General features: G+C 52.9%; 1 protein-coding gene across 3 annotated transcripts in view; it reads left to right on the forward strand.

Annotated features, from left to right (window-relative positions):
- ABR (ABR activator of RhoGEF and GTPase) overlaps window positions 1–19,436 on the forward strand; it is a 191,771-nt gene that overhangs the window by 125,749 nt on the left and 46,586 nt on the right. For all 3 annotated transcript variants that reach the window (XM_055402852.2, XM_055402859.2, XM_088828750.1), the window contains 6 exons: window positions 3,678–3,785; window positions 6,580–6,640; window positions 12,041–12,093; window positions 12,665–12,805; window positions 14,980–15,101; window positions 16,639–16,804. In XM_055402852.2, the coding sequence (XP_055258827.2) occupies window positions 3,678–3,785; window positions 6,580–6,640; window positions 12,041–12,093; window positions 12,665–12,805; window positions 14,980–15,101; window positions 16,639–16,804 (651 nt within the window). The remainder of the gene's footprint in view (window positions 1–3,677; window positions 3,786–6,579; window positions 6,641–12,040; window positions 12,094–12,664; window positions 12,806–14,979; window positions 15,102–16,638; window positions 16,805–19,436) is intronic.

The raw sequence follows: 19,436 nt of genomic DNA on the forward strand, positions 1-19,436 counted from the left end.
ACCTGAAAAGTTCTTGGAACAGGACCTGGAGTATAGTAAATTAGGAAATACTCAATAGTTAGTCATTATCATTACCGCTATTACTATTATAACTGCTGTTATTACTATTGTTAGGAAGAGGCACCCACAAAAGGCATTCTTGCCAGGGAACACCACGCTTCCGGTTCTGGCAGCCCCAGAGTACTGGGCCCTGTTCAGGGATGATGAACACCCAGTCATCACCGCCCACCTGGCCAGGAGCCTGTGCTGACTGGCTTGAGGGGGAGCCTCTCCTAGCCCTCAGGAGGGCAGAAGAGAGCAAACCCAGAGGGGGTTGGGGGGAAGGGAGGGGAGTGGGGAGGAGTGAGTAGCCAGGAGCATAGTGGAATGCCTGCCCAATTTATCTTTGTCACTTGGACCCTGCTGTCACCAGGGTTCCCCCTTCTGGTTTGAGCTCCACTGGCTTGGCCATGAATTTGCTACCCCAGCCCCCAACCCCCACTTCTCTTCCCCTGCCTTATGAACTGACATCTGAAGCCCCTGAGGCTACAGGCCTGGGAGAAGGCTGGGGCAGGCCAGGCATCTGGAGGCAGTTTCTTTCCAGCTGGTCTCTGGGTATTTGATTATCCATTACTGAGAGAGGGGAATTAGCATTTCTGTTATTTGTTTCACGAGATCACCCCTGTGCCAAGCTGCTGTTTCCAAAGCAACCTCCACTTCCCAGGGAATGGCCCAGGCAGGCCAGGCGTCGGGCCCGGCAGACTCAGGTGCTCCATGGAGATGGTGGTGCCTGGATGGCCGGTGACCCCTGAACACAGGCCTTCTGCCCAGGGGGCTCCTGCTTGCAGCCTGTTTCCGACTACACCCTTGGCAGTGGGATAGGAAGGTAGCATTCCACCCTGAGCACCCAGCCTTCATTCCTCTCATGGAAAGGTGGACAGGAGGATATGTACCTGGAAGGATATCAGGAATCCCTGGTTTAGGAAGCAACTGTCTAGCACAACCTCTGTAGCCTAGGACTCCAGGACCCGGGACACTCCCTGGAAGAGGAAATGAACTCCATCCCTTCCCACCCCTGCCCATTTCTGAAAAGTCTGGCCCATCTGGGGCTGAGACCTGCACGGCTCTGGTCCTGGCTTCTTAAGCATCTCGGGTCTCACTTTTTCCTCTGGCTTTCCTGGGCCCCACCTGCCAGCTTCCTTGAGCTGTCTCTGCCCTGGAGGGCTCCAGGTCCCCTGGCCCACCTCTATGGGTTCTTGAGGAGTGCAGGTATTCTGGCAAAAAGTAGAGTCTGTCTGGGCAGGGCTCAGGGGCAGCACACTTCTCCCCTACCCGCCCCCATCCCCACACCTTGGTGGGTAGAAGGCCCCAGCAGCTGAATTTCCTTGCTACATCATTGAAAAACAACCAGAAAATCTGGAGAATAATGTAGCAAACGACAGTACACTCACCTCCCAGTATGAATAGACATTAAGCTCTGAAGATTCCGTAGTAGTAGCATTAGTCACTCAGTCATGTCCGACTCTTTGCGACCGTGGACTGTAGCTCACCAGGCTCCTCTGTCCATGGAATTCTCCAGGCAAGAATACTGCAGTGGGTTGCCATTCCCTCCTCTAGGGGATCTTCCTGACCCAGGGATCGAACATGGGTCTCCTGCATTGCAGGCAGATTCTTTACGGTTTAAGCTACGGCAACCTGAAGATAGAGGGAAAGACTTTGTAATCAAGAAGCTGAAGCATTTCAAATGAGGATGAAGTTAGTCTGTCTCTCTGCCACCCTTTCCTCTTGCCCTTCCTCTCAATCTGGAAGCAGCGACTGGCATGAATTTGGTGTGTAGTCTTTTAGGCTGCAGCTTGTGGGTTTTGCTACTTATCTGTATCTTCTTAAAGCACTGCATTTACTCTTAAAGTGTAGAGAAGTGTGTATATATGTATCATATTTTGCCACTCGATCAGCATTCATTTTGAAACTTGTCATCGTTGCTACGCAGAGATCTAGTGCATTCATTTTAACTGCACAGTGTGTATGGGTTCCTTTCTTTGTGAGCCTTGGTTTGCAGTCTTTTCACGAAAGGAAAAAATGACATGGGTAAAATACCCATGTTTACATTTCCTCGTGCAGACACACATGCAAGTTTCTCTAGAGCAGTGCTTTCTAGTAAAAATAATAGTGTGAGCCACATATATCATGTAAATTTTTCTAGCAGCAGCCACACTCAGGAGAAATAAACAGGGGAAGTGCATGTGAAGAATATATTCTATTTAGCTTAATAGAGTCAAAATATTATCATTTCAACATGCAGTCAAGATTAAGGAATTAAGTAATTTACATTCTCTTTTGCATACGAAGCCTGTGAAACCCAGTATGTGTTTTACGCTCACAGCCCACCTCCATTTGGACTAGCCACATTTTAGGTGCTCAGTATCCATGCGTAGGGCTTCCCGGGTGGCTCAGATGGTAAAGAATCTTCCTGCAAGGCAGGAGACCCGGGTTCAATCCCTGGGTCAGGAAGATCCTCTGGAGAAGGAATGACTACCCACTCCAGTATTCTTGCCAGGGAAATTCCATGGATAGAGGAGCCTGGTGAGCTACAAGTCCATGGGGTTGCAAAGAGTCAGACATGACTGAATGGCTAACACTGACTGACAGATCCACGTGTAGCAAGTGGTTCCCGTATTGGACAGCATAACCCTGGGGTCTGTATGTAGAGGAGGATTTGCTCAGTAGTAGGCTGAACTGTATATATTTTCAACTTTATTAGTTATTGACAAATTACTTTCCAAATAATTATACTAATTTACACCACCCACAGGCAGTCTTTAAAAGTTCCTGTTTTCCTACATTCTTTTTGACTCTTAATATCATTAGACTTTTAAATTTTGACCAGATTGATGGGTATGAAATAGTATCTCATTGTGGTTCAATTTGAATTTCCACCCTTTGCTCCTGTAAGAGGAAACACACATGCACAGCACAGAGAAGGCTTTCCATAAATACATCTGCAGAATTGAATTAGTGAAACTTGGTTTCCCCTTTTGCAGTCAGGGCTGATGGCATCTGTTCTGCCTCCCCGAGAAGGCGAGGCTCTGTGTGGTCCTACGCTGGGGAAAGCTTTGTGTTAGGTGCAGACTGACATGCAGATGTGTAGAGAAGAAGGACCTCTGGCTCCTTGAAGGCTGAGGAGGTGGGGACAGGGACCTGGAGGCCAAGGGACGTGGGGATTGTGCCTTTAAATGCAGTTCCCCACTCTCAGCATGGGGAGTGGAGCCCTGAGCAGGCCACACGTGCCCACCCCCCTCCCTGTTTCCCCCTGCTTCAGCTAATTCCAGGATGTGAAAGACGTGTGAGGCATTAAGGGGCTTCAAACTGTGCAAGACTTTGATGATGCTAAATAAAGCCAAATGCTGCTATGAGCTGAGTTTTAGCAAGCCAACAAAGGCCCTGCCCTGCTCCCCCCAACCCCCAAACCCCCTTGTTAACCTTATTGGCTGAGCCAGTTTCCATGGAAACTGTGGAGTTCAAAGGGATACTGTAGTATGTTCATTCCTGCCTTTTCTCTCTGCTCCCAGCTAGCCATTTGGACTGAGTTAGAGGTTCTGAGTGCTAAGGGAGCTCCAGGTGCTCTGGTTATGCTTTCATCCATTCATTAATCCTTTCTTCCCATCCCACTCCTGCCCTACTCTCTCTTCTCCCTGCAGGCCAGCCAGCTTGGTGTGTACAAAGCCTTTGTGGATAACTATAAAGTCGCTCTGGAGACAGCTGAGAAGTGCAGCCAGTCCAACAACCAGTTCCAGAAGATCTCTGAGGTGGGCAACTCCCTGCACTGCCACCCCTACAACTCAGGGTTTTGAGGGGCTGGTCAGAGCCTTCCAGACTTAGGGCCTCGCCTCTTCTGCTTGCCTGTGAGAAAAATAGTTCTCTTGATGTGGGTAACAGCCTGACATTTGCTTTTTTGCCCTTGACATTTTCCTTCTTGATATAAGAATATCGATTTCTATATGATTTTGTTATTTTGTGTTAGGTTATTATGTATTAGAACAGGGGAAGCAAAAAGAAAAAAGGCAGCATTCTCCCACACTGGGGTAACCTTAAGCAAATCAGTTCCCTTCTCTTGGGCTTTACTTCCTCTGCTGTAGAGTGAGGTATCTGGATTGGTCCAGCTTACCCCAAGTCTGCTTGACAAGAACCACCTGCACACTGTTTGAAATGCAGATCTTCAGGCACCTTCCTGGAGCTTCAATTCAGAAGGTTTGGGGTGGGGCCCAGGAGTCTGTATTTTTTTTTTTTTTTTTTTTATAAGCTTGCCCAGGTGATTTTTATAATCAGAGAGGCTTGAAGGAGTCTGGACTAGGTGATCCTTTAAGATCCTTGAAATCTCACAGAGAGAAGACAAGGGCCCCTTATCTGGAGAAGAAGCTCTAGACCCTCTGGCTGGGAATATGCCTGTCTGTCCCTGGGGGGAGTCCAGCCCCCACTGCATTCTCCTCTACAAGGCAAAGATGTGGCATCATCTGCTGTCAACACTTGTGTCCAGGAAGTGTCCTAGAATTCTTCAGGAGCACAGCCCAGCTCACCCCTTGAGCCAAAAAGATCTCAGGGATACCCCCTGCCCTAAGGCAGTGGCTGTACAATCAAAGTTCCCAGGAGAATGTCTGGTTCCAAGGAGGGGGAGCTCCTTCTGCAGTTTTTTAAGTCCTGCTTTATAGGCCTCTCTCGATCCTTTGTTTTCTCTTTCAGCTCCAATGCTAGAAAAGTTGGTGAGATGCAGGATAGTTTTCGGGAAGCTACTGGGGTGATAAGGGCTATACCCAAGTTTGGAATCAGCTGAGAGGGAACACACGTGTTGGGCAGATGGAGATGAAAGTGTGAGCTTGATTACCCATCAAAGCTGGATTGGAATAATGTGGATGTGGATCTGTAGCCACACTGGGTTTGCTAATACTTCCCTTCCACGTTCAAACACATTTCACGGGGGCAGACAGAGGAGAGCTGAGCTCCGTTTCGTCTCCCAAACCCAGGGGTCAGGTGAGTCACCCTCTGGGCTGGAAGGATGGAGTGGAGGGGTAGGAAGGTCCCAGTACGTGGAGAAGTGAAGCTGGAGAAAGGGTAGTCCCTATCTGTGTTTGGGTGGCCCTGCCAAGGCTGCTTGGGTGCCTAGGTCATGTACTCCCAGAGAGTGGGAGAGGGTCTCCTCTTAGCCTAGGCTGACTGCCTGTTCTCTGTTCCCCACCCCCAGCAGCAGCAGAAACCCCTGTGCTCATCGCCAAGCCCCCCTCAAAGCCAGTCAGCCCCACAAGGGCAGAGCGCGGCCCATGGCCGGCTGCCAGTGGCTTCTCACCCTGACTCATGCGCGGTCGCAGTCACTTCCTACTAGCGCTCCCACTTCATTACTGCAATTAGGCCCTTCTCTGCAGCGGAGTGACTTTGTACCTCTAGGCTGCACGGGAAGCGGGCATGGAGAAAAATTCCCTAAAGCTGGGAATCTAGACATCAGGCAGAGACACAGCCTTGAGAAGCCGAGGAACCTCACTTTTCCCCACCCCCATGCCCCAGGCTCATCCCTGGGGGTTTTCTCTGTCTAGAAACAGCTTGAGGCAGGAGTCGCAAGTGTAGAGCGCCCGCTGCTTGGGCATTTCCTCCCAGGCGGAGCAGACAGCATCACCTGGTACCTGACCTTGGCCTCACCTCACCCCTGCCTTCCAGCTGACAGTCCCCTGGGAGCCCCCAATCCATGTACTCAGTCTTCCAAGGGGGGAGGATTGCATTACAACTCCAGTTTCAGGCCACACTGGTCCACTGGCAAAGGGCCAGTGCTGGAACCTCTGTCCTGAGGCAGATGAAAGAGGTTAGGATCAGATAAGCCGTCCCTGGGGTCTGTTGCCAGCATCCGCTGTCACTTTGTGTGGCATCCAGGAGGGGTGCTGCTGTCTCCTTCCTGGCAGTTTGTGGGCTCGGATGTCCAACCCAGGCACAGTAGGTGGGGAGTGCAGCTGGGGCTGGTGGCTGGGTGAGTCCGTCTCGATGTGGGTGAAGTGGAGGTCGGACTGCCCTGCGCCTCTTAGCCCCGGGTGGGCCACTTGCCTGCTGCCCCCTGTTAAGGCGTGTGGGACCTCTGTCTCCTCTCCAGAAGAAAAGGCTGGTCATGCCCAAAGACCAGCTGGTATGCTGCTGCTTTTCCACTAAAACCCTGCGTGCCCTGAGCTGCCGTTCAGCACCGGCTGCTGCTGGGGTGGTGAAAGGGTGGTCGCATTCTTGCTCATCCTCTGAAGGCCCTCCTCGTCACTAGGAGGGGCTTTAGGGGACAGGCCTGAGGAGCGCTGACCGCGATCACAGTCCTCTCTGGTCCCCATAGCCCCTCCTTCTTACCTGCAGCAGCCACTGGACCCCAGGAGGCTCCAGGAGCTGACGGGTGAGGCCCAGGGGGTCTGGAATCAGAGAGGCAGAGCAGAGCCCGCCTGTGCCTGTTAGCCTTTGTCTCTTTGCTCCTGTTTGCACCCCTGGGTCTCAGTGCCCTGCTTCCTGCTGTGTTCACCATGGGGAATGGGGAGGCCCGGGGTGGGGCTGGGCCCGGTACAGTGACTCCTCTCCTCTGTTTGGCAGGAACTCAAGGTGAAAGGTCCCAAGGACTCCAGGGACAGCCACACGTCAGTCACTATGGAAGGTACTACGGGGAAGGGGTTGGATTAACAGTCACCTTCCTTTGTCTGGCTTTGTGCCCTGCTTGTAGGTGTGGGCACACGTACTCGCACACGCGTGTGTGTGTGTGAGTGTGTGTGTGAGCGCGTGCACGCAAGGAGGAATCCAGCCTCCGTCCCCAGGCAGCTGGCCAGCTACAAACGTGCTCCTGCTTAGGATGCCAGCAGGCGCCTCGCTCCCCTCCTCCCCGCTCCGCGCGCGCCGCCCTCCCTCCCTCCCCCTGGCTCGAGGCGCGCTCAGAAGCGGCTGCTTGCTTCTGGAGGCTGTGCAGCCGCAGCCGCGAAGGTGGCTGAGTGGCCGGGCCGCTGAGGGGAGCCGGGGAGCCCGGAGCGATGGCCGCACGCTCCCGCCACGGGGACGCAGGCTGCCATGGAAATACTTCTCATCATTCGCTTCTGCTGTAACTGCACCTATGGTAACCCAGGCCCCCTCTGGCGGGAGGTGGGGGTGTCCTCCCACCTTGGGGCTGGGTGGAGGGGGCAGAAACGTGGTGGGCAAGGTTTGGGGTGGCAGCAGGGCAGGGAGGGGGAACAAGTGGCTGGACTTGTATTAACCCTCGGGCAGCCAGCTTCCAACCTGGAGTTGAAGTCTGGGGGCCGCTCCAGGCAGGGGGGCCTTGGAAATGGGAGGACCGGGCTGAAGGGGCCAGGCTCCTCTGAGGATCTGTGGGGGAATTCGCGGCTCAGCTCCAGAGGCTGGGAGCAACTTCCTGGAGAGGCTGTCAAGGAGAAAAAGTGACAAGGCTGCACCCGCAGGGGTGTCCACCCTGGGGCTGGAGAAGGGTCGGCAGGGGCCGATTGGAGAGGGCCAGATGGTCCAGATGGCAGCGCCTTGGGCCCGGAGGGTGCCAGCTCCGGCTGGAGGGAGAAGTTGGGAGTCTCTTTGTTTCGGGCGAGAGGAAAGGATGGTGAGCGGCCAGGGTATTGTGTGCTTGGAGCGCACACGCTGCCTTGGCTCTCTCCTCTGTGAACAGGCGACGGGAGAAGGTGGATATGGTTGGGAGCAGGAAGGAATTGGGTAGCCCTGAGTGGGTTCATTCCTAACCACTGGAGACCCTCGAGCTGAGGTCTTGTCACTTAGTGCAGAAGGTCGGCTGTGAGTGCTGGTGGGAGAGGGGGCGTGGCAGGTTGCTGCTTTGTGAAGGTCACACCCCTACCGTACAATGGGTGCGGGGGCCAGGGGGCAGACAGAGCATCCTCTGCAGCTCCCTCAGGGACAGGGGTCCCAAGATAGGTGTGTGCTGCCAGCCAGGTTCTTGCTCGGAGAAGGCTGGCACCAGCCTAGGCGAAGAGGTGTCCGGAAGCCGGCAGGCCCCACCTTCCAGGGCAAGAGGTACCTTTGGGATGACCCAGGCTGCCTTTGGCAGGGGCATAAGGGTCAAGTGATGCCCCCGGCCCGCTGCTCTGGGCCCCTAGGGCAGGTGCCTGGTTTCAGGACCGTCTTCCCTCCCACCAGGCAGGCGTTTTGTCTCAGCTTCTCTCAGTCACTTTGCTTTCATGTCTCCGTGGTAACCTGGAGCTCCTTGTTGAAGGCTGAACAGAGGGGGGCGGCAGCTTGCTGGAGGAGCGATGCTGAGGTTTTCCGGGCTCTTCCCTGCGACCTCTGTGCATGATCAGCTGTCCCCTCCCCTTCTTAGATGTCCAGTGTAGAAGACTGCTCATGATGGAGAGAGACCCTGAGGTCTCACTTCTCTGGCTGTCCCAGCAGGACAGCGGGGGGAGCGCTAGTCAGCGGGCAGAGGCTGCCCTGGGCCCCACCCCTCAGCTCAGATCCTGACAGTCTGGACTTGAAGCTGGCCTGGTTGAAGATTGGAGGGGAAATGCCCTTCTCGGTCTGGCCCAGAAGTTGGTCAAGTCTCCACTCTGCCTCTCTGAAGAGGAAACGGTCGGCCCTTTGCTTCCTCTTTCTTCCCCAAAAAGGAAGCTTAGTTTTAGTGAAATAGGCCTGGGACCCGAAGTTCAGGGTTTCTTCCATCCCTGAGATGAAGTCAGTTTCAAAGTGTGAGGGGTCAGGTGCAAAGGGGCCCTTACTGACCACACTGTTTGAACCTTCTCAACCCCTCCAAAGGGTGCTGGTCTGAGGTCCCAGGGAGGCTGAGTGACTTAGGGCTCACTCTGGGCTTGCTTCGTAGCTCAGTCAGGAAAGAATCTGCCCGCAATGCAGGAGACCTCGGTTTGATTCCTGGGTCAGGAAGATCCCCTGGAGAAGGAAATAGCAACCCACTCCAGTATTCATGCCTGAGAAATCCCATGGACAGAGGAGCCTGGCGGGCTACAATCCATGGGGTCGTAAGAGTCAGACAGGACCTAGCAACTAAACCACCACCACTGCAGTTGTCTGCCTTAGTGGTTATGTACTGAGTGTCCACTCTCCACGGCTCCGTGCCAAACATGGTTGGGGGGGTGGGAGGCAAAGGAAGTCTGACTCAGGCCCCTAAGGAGGGGGCTCACCTTGGCAACAAGAGAGGCCAACTCATCCACTCCTTGATGAATCTTTCCCAGAACCCTCTCAAGGACCACTGAGCTTCTGCTGGTGCCGCCCTGCACCATGGAGGCAAAATTAGGGAGCAGTGGTAGACCTACATTCAAAACCCAGCTGCCCCTTACAGCTTTGTGATTGTGAGCAAGTTACATAAAACTTCTCTGTACTTTGGAGAATTTTCTGCGTATGTAAAATAGGACTAATGATCATTGCTTTCCTTTTTTTAAAAAAAAAGTGTGTTTATTCCTTTATTTATTTATTTGGCTGTGCCAGGTCTGAGTCGTGACACATAGGATCTTTCATTGCGGTATGTGGGATCTAGTTCCCTGACCAGGGATTGAACCCAGGGCCCTGTGTATTGGGAGCGTGGAGTCTTAGCCACTGGACCACCAGCACAGTCCCTTCCTTTTTTAATTAAAAGGAAATAGCACGTGTAAAACAGTGCCATTAGACACAGAGTAAAGTATTCAGCAAGCTAGAGAGAGGCCCACCTTGCACAGGTCATGGTTTGTCTTTTAGGCACTGTGAATGTTGGTTTTTAGGAAGCTTTAGGAGGAGGGGGAGAGACAGGCGATGCAGCTTGGTGAATGGTGTGTGCCCCAGAAATGGGAACCACACGTTGAGGGGCAGGGAGAGGGGGAGAAGCAGAGGCAGGGAGCAGGTGTGTATGGGGTGGGGGAAGGTGGGCTGTGCACTCCCCATTCTCAGGGGAAGCAGGTGAGGGGTGCGGGGAGCACACCCATCACGGCCGCCCTGGTTCCCTCCATATCTGACCGTGACCCCGGGGCCCTGTCCTTGCTCTTGGCCTCTCTCCATCTTCCTCCCAGCTGCCCCTCCCCAACCTGGGGCTGATATATTAGGACTCATTGCATGGCCACAATCAAGTGGACGCTTGAGGTGACTCGAGGCATATTAATAACCCCTCTGAAACCCAACCCGCCATTTGTGCAGACCTCTGAGCTTAGTCAGAAACCTCTTCCTCCTGGGACCCAGCAGAGGGATGGAGGGGGCTGACACTGCAGTATCAACTTTCTCTGGGCGGGAACTCGAGGGCCTACCCGGGCTGGTGTCTGCTGAACTTGCATTTTCTCTGGGTCTGTGGGGTTCTGAGAGAGTGATTCCCCCTGCCCTGCAGATGGACTGAGCCACAGGTGGGTACCCTAGACCAGGGGTCCCCAACCTCCAGGATCTCATGTCTGATGATCTGAGGTGGAGCTGATTTAATAATAATAATACATCAGAGTACACAATAAATACAATGCACTTGAATCACCTTGAAACCCTGGAAATCCGTGGAAAAATTGTCTTCCAGCAAACCGGTCCCTGGTGCCAAAAAGGTTGGGGACTGTTGCCCTAGACAGCCTCAGAACCTGCCCCTCCTGGGCTGGTGACTGATCTGTATCCTCATTGTCCCAGGATAGGCCAACCTGATCTTGTCCACTCTAGCTCCCATAGCCCTTGGAAGGGGAGGGGTTCTAGAAGTTGCTAGATTAAGAAAGGGCTGCAAATAAATCACAGGAGGTATGTTTGCATGAAGCAGTGGTTTTCAACCCTTATGACATCTCAGAATCCACAAAGGAGCTTTGTAAAAATGCTGATGCCTGGGTTCTGCCCAGCAGAGCCTGCTGTTTAGCCGATGGGAGAGGGAAAAAGAGGCATCTGAATCTTTTGAAAGTTCCCCACTGATTCTAACGGGCAGCCAAGCAAAGCCAGCAGATGAGGCTCAGGGCACACCGCTGAGACTGCATCTTCTCCGTAGCCAGCAGATTGTTTCCCAAAGTGACCATTTAGCAATGCGCAGGGTATTAATATCCAGGGCCTTGGGGAACTCTTTGGTTTGGGGGCTGGCTGGGACATGAGTGTCAGCCCTGCTACCTGTCACAGCCTAATCCCGTCGGACACCTACTCTGGTCCTCCTCCCCAGACCAGCATCCTGCCTCTTACTGCTCCTACAGCAGGAGGACAGAGGTCATGACCCCGTGGGCAAAGGTGCAGGACTGGAGCTGAACCGCCCAGGCTGGGAGGGGCAGGGCGCAGCTGCCCGCAGGAGCTTTGTTCGGAAATGTCAGTCGGCCAGCTGCCGCCTTCACCTGTCCCCTTGAATCCTGGCAATCCTCATTTGGTGTCCTGGTTGCCGAAGGGTGTAGCCCATAGTGTGTGGGGGGGTCCTGCTGAGCTTGCATTTTCCCAGCCTCTTCAGGGGCTCTCTGACTCGAAGCCCCACCTGAATTCCTTTCGGAAATCTTTACCCCATCAGCTGCCGCTTGATACCATCAGGCATGCCTCCCTGGTCCTCAGCCAGGACCACTGTTGAGGGCATGGACAGGGGTCTTCTTTGGGGAGATGAAGTCAACTGTGTGAGTCAGAACGAAGCATGACATTCCCAGCTGGCGGGGCCAGGCCTTGGACCAGAGGGATATGAGAATGATGGGGTATGGGGACACCTCCCTCCCTGGGAAAACAGTGTCTCCTTCTTGAAGTCTGGGGTCCCGGGTGTGACCCCCACTGTCCCAGAGCTGTTAGGGGTAAGGCTGTGTGATTTCAGCAGAGGGTCCAGAGGAGCATCTGTGTCTGCTATGAGCCTGGTCAGGCTGGAACAGGCCTGGGGGACAAATAGCCCTTCAAGAAGTCATGTCTAGTGGGAGACAAGATGAGGTGGGTGGGAGGGGCTGGGGTCACCAGAGCTGTGTGGCTGTCTTTTGGTGTTGTCTGGCCTACCTGGGGTGAGAATGGAGGTGTGGTTGCTGTGGAATCCACTTTGGCCTCCTGTGACTAGACGTCCATGCAGGGGAGGGAGGCGGCTCGGGGCACAGGCTGGCCCCTCAGGTCTCAGACTGCTCCCTGTCTTATATCTGACCTGTCCCTGTGGCCGCTTTCCCAACAGCTCTGCTCTACAAGCCCATTGACCGAGTCACCAGGAGCACCCTGGTCCTGCACGTGAGTGTCCCCCCGCCGAGCGGCCAGGGAGGGCTTAGGAGTGGGTGGGAGACTGAGCCCAGGGTGCAGAGTGCTGGGGTCACGGACAGCAGCCCATGCGGGGAGTTGGGCAGAGGGTCCCTGGGCCCCCTGCACCTGCCTGGCCTGTGGTGGCCATGCTGATGGTCCCAGGGCCTAAAAATAGCTTGGCCACTAGGCTTGACTTTTGGCCAAATGCTCCCGGGGAGGCAGGCACTTCCTGCCTCTTCATTCCTTGCCTGGTCTCCAGTGTCCTTGGAGCAGCTGCAGGGTAAGTGGGGGGTGTCTCTCCCAGCTGCTTGGTGAGAGGAGGCTCCACCTGGTCTGCACCACCAGGGAGAAGAATAACGACTGCAGCAGCAATAAAGGGGCACCACTGCCCTGCTGCTCTGACCCTGATTCTTAGTTCAGCATTGGCAGGCTTGACCAAGTTACAGTAGGGGTCCCTAGTTGCCCCCCTTAGAATTCTTCCAGCGAGGATTGCGTTCTCCCCACTGTCTTCTCACTAAGCCCCAGCCCCACTCCCCTGTCTTCACCACCCCATCCTTCCCAGGACCTGCTGAAGCACACACCTGTGGACCACCCAGACTATCCGCTGCTGCAGGATGCCCTCCGCATCTCCCAGAACTTCCTGTCCAGCATCAATGAGGACATCGACCCCCGCCGGACTGCAGTCACAACCCCCAAGGGGGAGGTGAGCTCAGGACCCAGTGGGGCTTGGCCCCCAGGGTGAGGAGGGTGCCCGGCACCAGCTCGCCCATTCCTGCTCTCCTGCACACATGGGCACCACCGCTCGATGCCCAGTGGCTCTCCAACCCTGACCCCCCAGTCCCAGCCAAGGACAGACCTTCAGGTCCTGGGCCAACGGCTTAAAGTTCAGCATCTCATTAATCTTCATAATGGTCCACGGAGGTGGATGAGGAAACTGGGGCCTGGAGAGTCTCTTCCAGTTCTCCCGCACAAGGTCTCTTGGCTATCAGTGTCAGAACTGGATCCTTTAGCTCGGGGTCCCTGACCGTCTAGGCTGTGGACTGGTACCTCCTATCAGATCAGCAGCAGCATTAGACTAAAAATAAAGTGCACAGCAGATGTAACGTGCCTGAATCATCCCTAAACCATCCCTCTCACCCTCGGTTTGTGGAAAATCGTCTTCCACGAAATCAGTTCCTGGTGCCGAAAAGACTGGGGACCGCAGCTGTAGCTGGGGTGTTCTGTCAGCAAGCCTCAGGCATTGACCCCCACACAGGGCTCTGTCTGGCTCATTCTTGAATGCAACCACCTCCTCTGGGCAGCATGATGTCCTCAGAGTCCCCTGGAAGATAATGGCTCAGGTGGAGGGAGCTTGGGGAGTCAGGGAGAGGTGACTGAAGCTGCCAGGATGACTGAACTGTCCCAGGTGGGCGCCTGGATGTGGCCAGCAGCTCCAGTTCCCTGGGGGCCCTTTTTGCTGGAGGAGTGGGGGGTGCCTCGGTGAGGGGAGTCAATTTGAAGAATCACAGGGACAGCCGCATGGGTCAGCAGCCTGACCCACATATGGAGCTTCCCGTCCAGAAGAGGTAATTAAGTGGCATTCAGGAGTGAAGGCTGGCTGCCTTTCTGCTTCTTTGTAGTGTTTATGAGGTTCAAGTGTCTCCTGGGGAGGGAAGTAACGAGGGACAGGTTCTGGGGATTGGCTAATGGGACCAGTGCGCTGTCCCTGCGTGCAGCTCCCAGCCCTGGTTTGCAGACCCTGGAATGTCACCAGTTGGCTTGACTCTGGGACTGTCTGAGAGATCTCCAGAGGCCCTTGAGCACGACCAGTTTGGGATCGTTTTAATAGTGTGCTTTCTGCGTGCTCACCTACATACGCAGCATATATAGGCCACACAGAGAAGCCTGACACAGACCGTGACAGCCCCTCAGAGGCCCGCTGGCTCTGGGTGGCGGGGAGGAGGCTCTGGAAGTTATATGTGGAGCGAAGTGCTCCAGACCAGGCAGAGCCCAGGGTAGAGATGGCTGCAGGATCCCCAGGACACTGCGACAGCCCCACAGGGCATTTACTTAAGCATTCTCCCACAGGAAGCCCAGGGTCCCCCATCCATCCGCTTGAGGCAGGTTGCAGAACCCACTCAGAGGCCATGTAAACAGGCCTGAGTGGTTCTGCAGATCGAAGTTCAGCTGAAACAAGGTCAACATCTTAGGCAGAGTTAGGGAGGCATTTCTAGGGTGGAGGTCAGTGGGGTATTCATGACCCAGGGTGGGTCCATTCAGGGGTGAGCTGTTGAGGGCTGCAGAGAAATGGAAAGCTACCACCTGTGGATCATATATTACATGCCAGGCACTATAATGACTGTTCTACATATGCCATGACTCCTATGCTATGGGGCGAGGGGGAGTGTCATTATTCCCATTTTACAGATGCTAAGACTGAGGCTTAGAGAAGTCAGGGAATTTACCTCCAAGATCTCAGCCAGGAAGTGGCAGAGTCTGGATTCAAGTCCATGTTAGATTAGGTGTTAAGTATGAGCTCAGTCATGTCCGACTCTGCAACCCTATGGACTGTAGCCCACCAGGCTCCTCTGTCCATGGAATTTTCCAGGCAAGAATACTAGAGCTGGTTGCCATTTCCCACTCCAGGGGATCTTCCTGACCCAGGGATCAAACCTGCATCTCTTGTGTCTCCTGCATTGGCAGGTGGATTCTTTACCACTGCGCCACCTGGGAATCCCCAAGTCTGTGTGCCTGACCCCAAAGCTAGTGCTGCTAACCACTGGGCACTACCGTCCCTCCCTGGAGCCCCACCCCCACCCCCACAGCTGGATGGCTGAGGGCTGGGCCCTGGGCTGACTCCCCCTGAGCAGGCGTGGGTGGGTGTGCCATCTCTCTCAGACGAGGCAACTGGTGAAGGACGGCTTCCTAGTGGAAGTGTCGGAGAGCTCCCGGAAGCTGCGGCACGTCTTCCTCTTCACCGATGTCCTCCTGTGCGCCAAGCTAAAGAAGACATCAGCGGGGTGAGTGTGCAGGAGGGTTGGTGGGCGGGGAGAACTAGACCCCGCCCCCCGGTGGAGCCTATTAGCAGCCTGGGGCCATCTGCATTTTTCCCCCCTTTTTAAAAACATTAATTAATTTTATTTTACTTCTTAACCTTTTTCTAAAAATAAATCATGGTTTTAATTATAATACAACCAAATTACAGGGGGTGGGAAATAAACCGTCACCCACCCGAACATAAGCATCAGTCTCCTGCTGCTATATTTCCTTCCAGTTTTTTTTAAAATGTTCTTATGTTTTTTCATATACTTGTAATCAGAGTGAATACCCAATTTGGGGCTCTGCTTTTTCCATTTCACGTCATAAGCATTTTCCCTGTTGCTGCCTAATCTTCATAATCATCATTTTACTTTCCTGCGTGATGTTACAAGTGGATGTGCCATAATTTACTTAAGCATTCTCCTTTTATTAGACAGCTCTAAATCTTTGCTAACTGCAATTCAGTGAATATTCATTAAATCTGATGCTACCATTTATTGAGTGCTTGTGCCATGCCAGGTGCCATCACAAATGCTTTGAATATATTATTTCTAATCTCCCCAGTGACTTCACAAAGTAGGTATTATTATCCCCCCCATCTCACAGATGAGAAAAAAGGCTTAGAAAAGTGAAATAAGTTGCCCAAGGTCATATGACTAAAGTAGAGGAGACAGGATTTGAACCTTAATCTGACTTGAAAGCTTCTTTTGAGCTCCATCTCTGTACCCAGGGACTAGAGTGCAGAAAATCTTCTTCAATATGTATTCCTACGGTCTTCCACCTTTATTACCTTTATTATGTAGGTCTTACCACCTAACGGTGTGCTGAGGGAGACAAGCCACAGGCTTAATATTGCAGGGCGGTAGAAAGCAAAGTCCTGGGGAAAGTGAGAGAAGGAGAGGTTATTATTATGAGTTTCAGTGGAGGGGATGACGTTTGAGATGATTCTAAAGCAGAGGTGACAGTCGTAAGCATACATACCTCTGCCTTAAGTCCTTTGCCCATGGCAGACATTACTAGTGGACCACAGCACTGTTTCTTGTTGGACTTGGATGTGCCTTTATAATCCTCAACCCATTATCCCTCAACTCTTTATCAAATGTGACTTCTGTTGATAAGAGGTGGCATTCAAAATTGCATCTGTATTGTATCTCTAGCTAAGAAGATGAAGAATGTAAGTTATGTATAGAGAAGCTGGAAGGGAAGGAAGAGTTGTATGGGGAATAGGAGAGACCACTCTTGCTCAGACACTAGAGGTTTGGGCTGCTTAAGAATGTCAGTCGTCCTGGGCCAGAAGAATGGCAGGCAGGAGGTCCAGAGCCCTTACCACTGCCTGACCCTAGAGCCTGACTGTCGTTATTCCACGAACATTTCCTGATCAGGCTCCTCAGGGCAGGGATCATTCTTGCCTGTGATGAGTTCTCAGTAAATCCCTCTTGGGTGGTTTTTGGTTCCAGCGATTCAGGCCTGAAGGTCCAGTTCCTCTGTGGCTCACATCGCCCTCTGACCTGTTTGCAGGAAGCACCAGCAATATGACTGCAAATGGTACATCCCCCTGGCTGACCTAGTGTTTCCATCCCCTGAGGAGTCTGAAGCCAGTCCCCAGGTGCACCCCTTCCCAGACCATGAGCTGGAGGACATGAAAATGAAGATCTCTGCCCTTAAGAGTGAAATCCAGAAGGAGGTGAGCAGAGCCTGGCATCAGCTGGGGCTGAGAAGTTGGCCGCTTTCCTTGTGGACCTTGGAATTGGGTGTGCCAGGGAAATGGAGGAAGGAGAAGTGATAAAATTCGGGAGTCTGACAAGGGAGGCAGGATGTAAGAGAGGAAGGCCTTTCTTTACAATCTTTGAGATAACATGTCTGAGCATGACAGATGAGCACTGGCAGATAGAGGGCAGGCCAGAGAGTCAGTGCTCAGAATTTAGTGGGGTTGATTATGGGAAGTTTCCTGGGGAACAGTGTATGCCAAACACTGCAAAAGCAAGAGGAGAAAAAGTCCTTCTTAAGGAAACACAGGATGTATGAGAAAGGAAGGGCCTGGGAGTCTCCTCAGAAACTGACAGTTCGAGTAGGCAAATAAATAAACAGAGGCGGCCTTGAAGATCACTTGGTCTAAAAATGCCCAGAAGCTTGTATCCTGATAGAGAACTGAGATTGTGTCAAACACACACGGAACATTTACAGATCATTTATCATGTATTACACTGCATTTTATTGTTGTTCAGTTGCTAAGTTCATGTCCGACTCTTTGTGATCCCATGGACTGCAGCACACCTGGCTTCCCTGTCTCCCTGAGTTTGCTCAAATTCATGTCCATTGATCAGTGATGCCAACCAACCATCTCACCCTCTGTTGCCCCCTGCTCCTGCCCTCAGTTTTTCTCAGCACCAGGGTCTTTTCCAATGAGTTGGCTCTTCCATCAGGTGGCCAAAGTATTGGAGCTTCAGCATCAGTCCTTCCAATGAATATTCAGGGCTGATTTCCTTTCAGATTGACTGGTTTAGTGCCCTTGCAGTCCAAGGGACTCTCAAGAGTCTTCTCTGGCACCACAACTCAGAAGTGTCAGTTCTTTGGGATAGGAAATCTCAAGTTTAAAAAAAAATAGTGTACTGGTCATGTTCACAAACTACAGTGCAGTAAGTTAGAAATCAACAACTGGAATACAGTTAAATATATACCTGGGAAATTAAAACTTTCCAGGTAAAGAGGAAATCAAAAGGGAAACTGCAAATTATTTAGACCTGCATGAAAATGAAAGCACTCCATATTAAAACCCAGAGGATACAGCCAAAGCCCTCTTTAGAGGAAAATGTATAGCCTTAAAGTCATTGTATTTGAAAACAGTGGCTAGAGGAGAACACCCCAGAGGAAGCCTTCCCCAGGAATGGAAAGAAGAGAGTGGAGGGGCTTGGTTAGTTGGCCTGGTCTGTCCTCTTCACCCGTCCAGGCTTGGCTTAGGCCTCACCTCCCCAGGTGAGCCTTCCCTGTTGTCTCCCCACTGTTGGGTGTCTCGGTTGGGTGCCTGGCTTCCTGGTTCAGGATGTTTACCTCTTTGCTTGGCTTTATTGGTACTGAGTTATTATTGCACACCCTGCTTTCTCTCTTCCCCACTAGAATTTCAGCTCCAGGGAGGGGACTGTTTTCTTCAGTTCTGTGTGCTAATGCTCAGTTGCTAGCCTGCCAGGCTCCTCTGTCCATGGGACTCTCCAGGCAAGAATACTGGAGTGGGTTGCTATTTTCCACTCCAGGGAATCTTCCAGACTCAGGAATCAAACCGGCCTCTCTTGCATCTCCTGCATTGGCAGGCACATGCTTTATCACTGTGCCACCTGGGAAGCCCCCTGTGTCCTGCTATTTAACATGTAATAAATAGGTGCTTTATGAACAGTTGTTGAAAGACGCATGACCAGCTGGCTTCTAAGGATTCCTTCAACCCGGATATCTTTCTCTGAACAGAGGAGAGGAAAACCACAGTAATAACCCCGGGATGTTTGGGTCAGGGGAATGTCCTACCCTTGTGGCTCAGCTGGTAAAGAATCCGCCTGCAATGCAGGAGACCTGGGTTCGATCCCTGGGTTGGGAAGATCCCCTGGAGAAGGGAAAGGCTACCAAGTCCAGTATTCTGGCCTGGAGAATTCCATGGACTTGCAAAGGGGTCCATGGGGACCCCTGGAGAATTCCACGGGGTTGCAAAGGGTCGGACACGACTGAGCAGCTTTCACTTTCACACAGTGTCCTGGGACTGGGGTACACCTGCCTGGAGGGAGCCCCCTGACCAGCACAGGTGTCCTAAACAGCCAGCCCGCCCTGCCTCAGGGGAGCCTGTTTCCCCATTTGGGTCTACCAGCATCTGTGCATCAGGGGCATCCTGCGTGCGTGTCCCTCACCCGGTCCTGGGAGCTGCAGGCTCTGGGCCCTGTGTCCTGCCCCAGGTGTGCAGACGTGGCCTTCTGCTTCACTGAATCCGTGCTTACTGACTTCTGCTGGCTGCAGGGCTGCGCCAGATGCTCACAGACCTCCTTATCCAGTGGAGAAGGCACACTTTCTTCTGTGTGACCGCAACATGTGACACAGCGTGATGAGAGTCACTGGAGACGCACGGTGTTCTCTGAGTCACAGAAGCAGCAGCAATGTCTTCTTTCAATAATATTTTTAAGCCTAATTTTTTCCCTAATCCCCAGTGTCACACTGATTTATTATAACAAGGAATACAATACCAAAGTGTGTAGAATAGAACTTCTTACCTTCCCCCCGTTATTCCCAGTTTGAGGTATGTTCTTCTAGACTCTCCTGTGTTTACACGTGTGTGTCTATGT

Source organism: Moschus berezovskii, chromosome 20 (genome assembly GCF_049115385.1).
Source record: "Moschus berezovskii isolate FMDL1 chromosome 20, NW_MosBer_1.0, whole genome shotgun sequence".
NCBI classification, from domain to species: Eukaryota; Metazoa; Chordata; class Mammalia; order Artiodactyla; family Moschidae; genus Moschus; species Moschus berezovskii.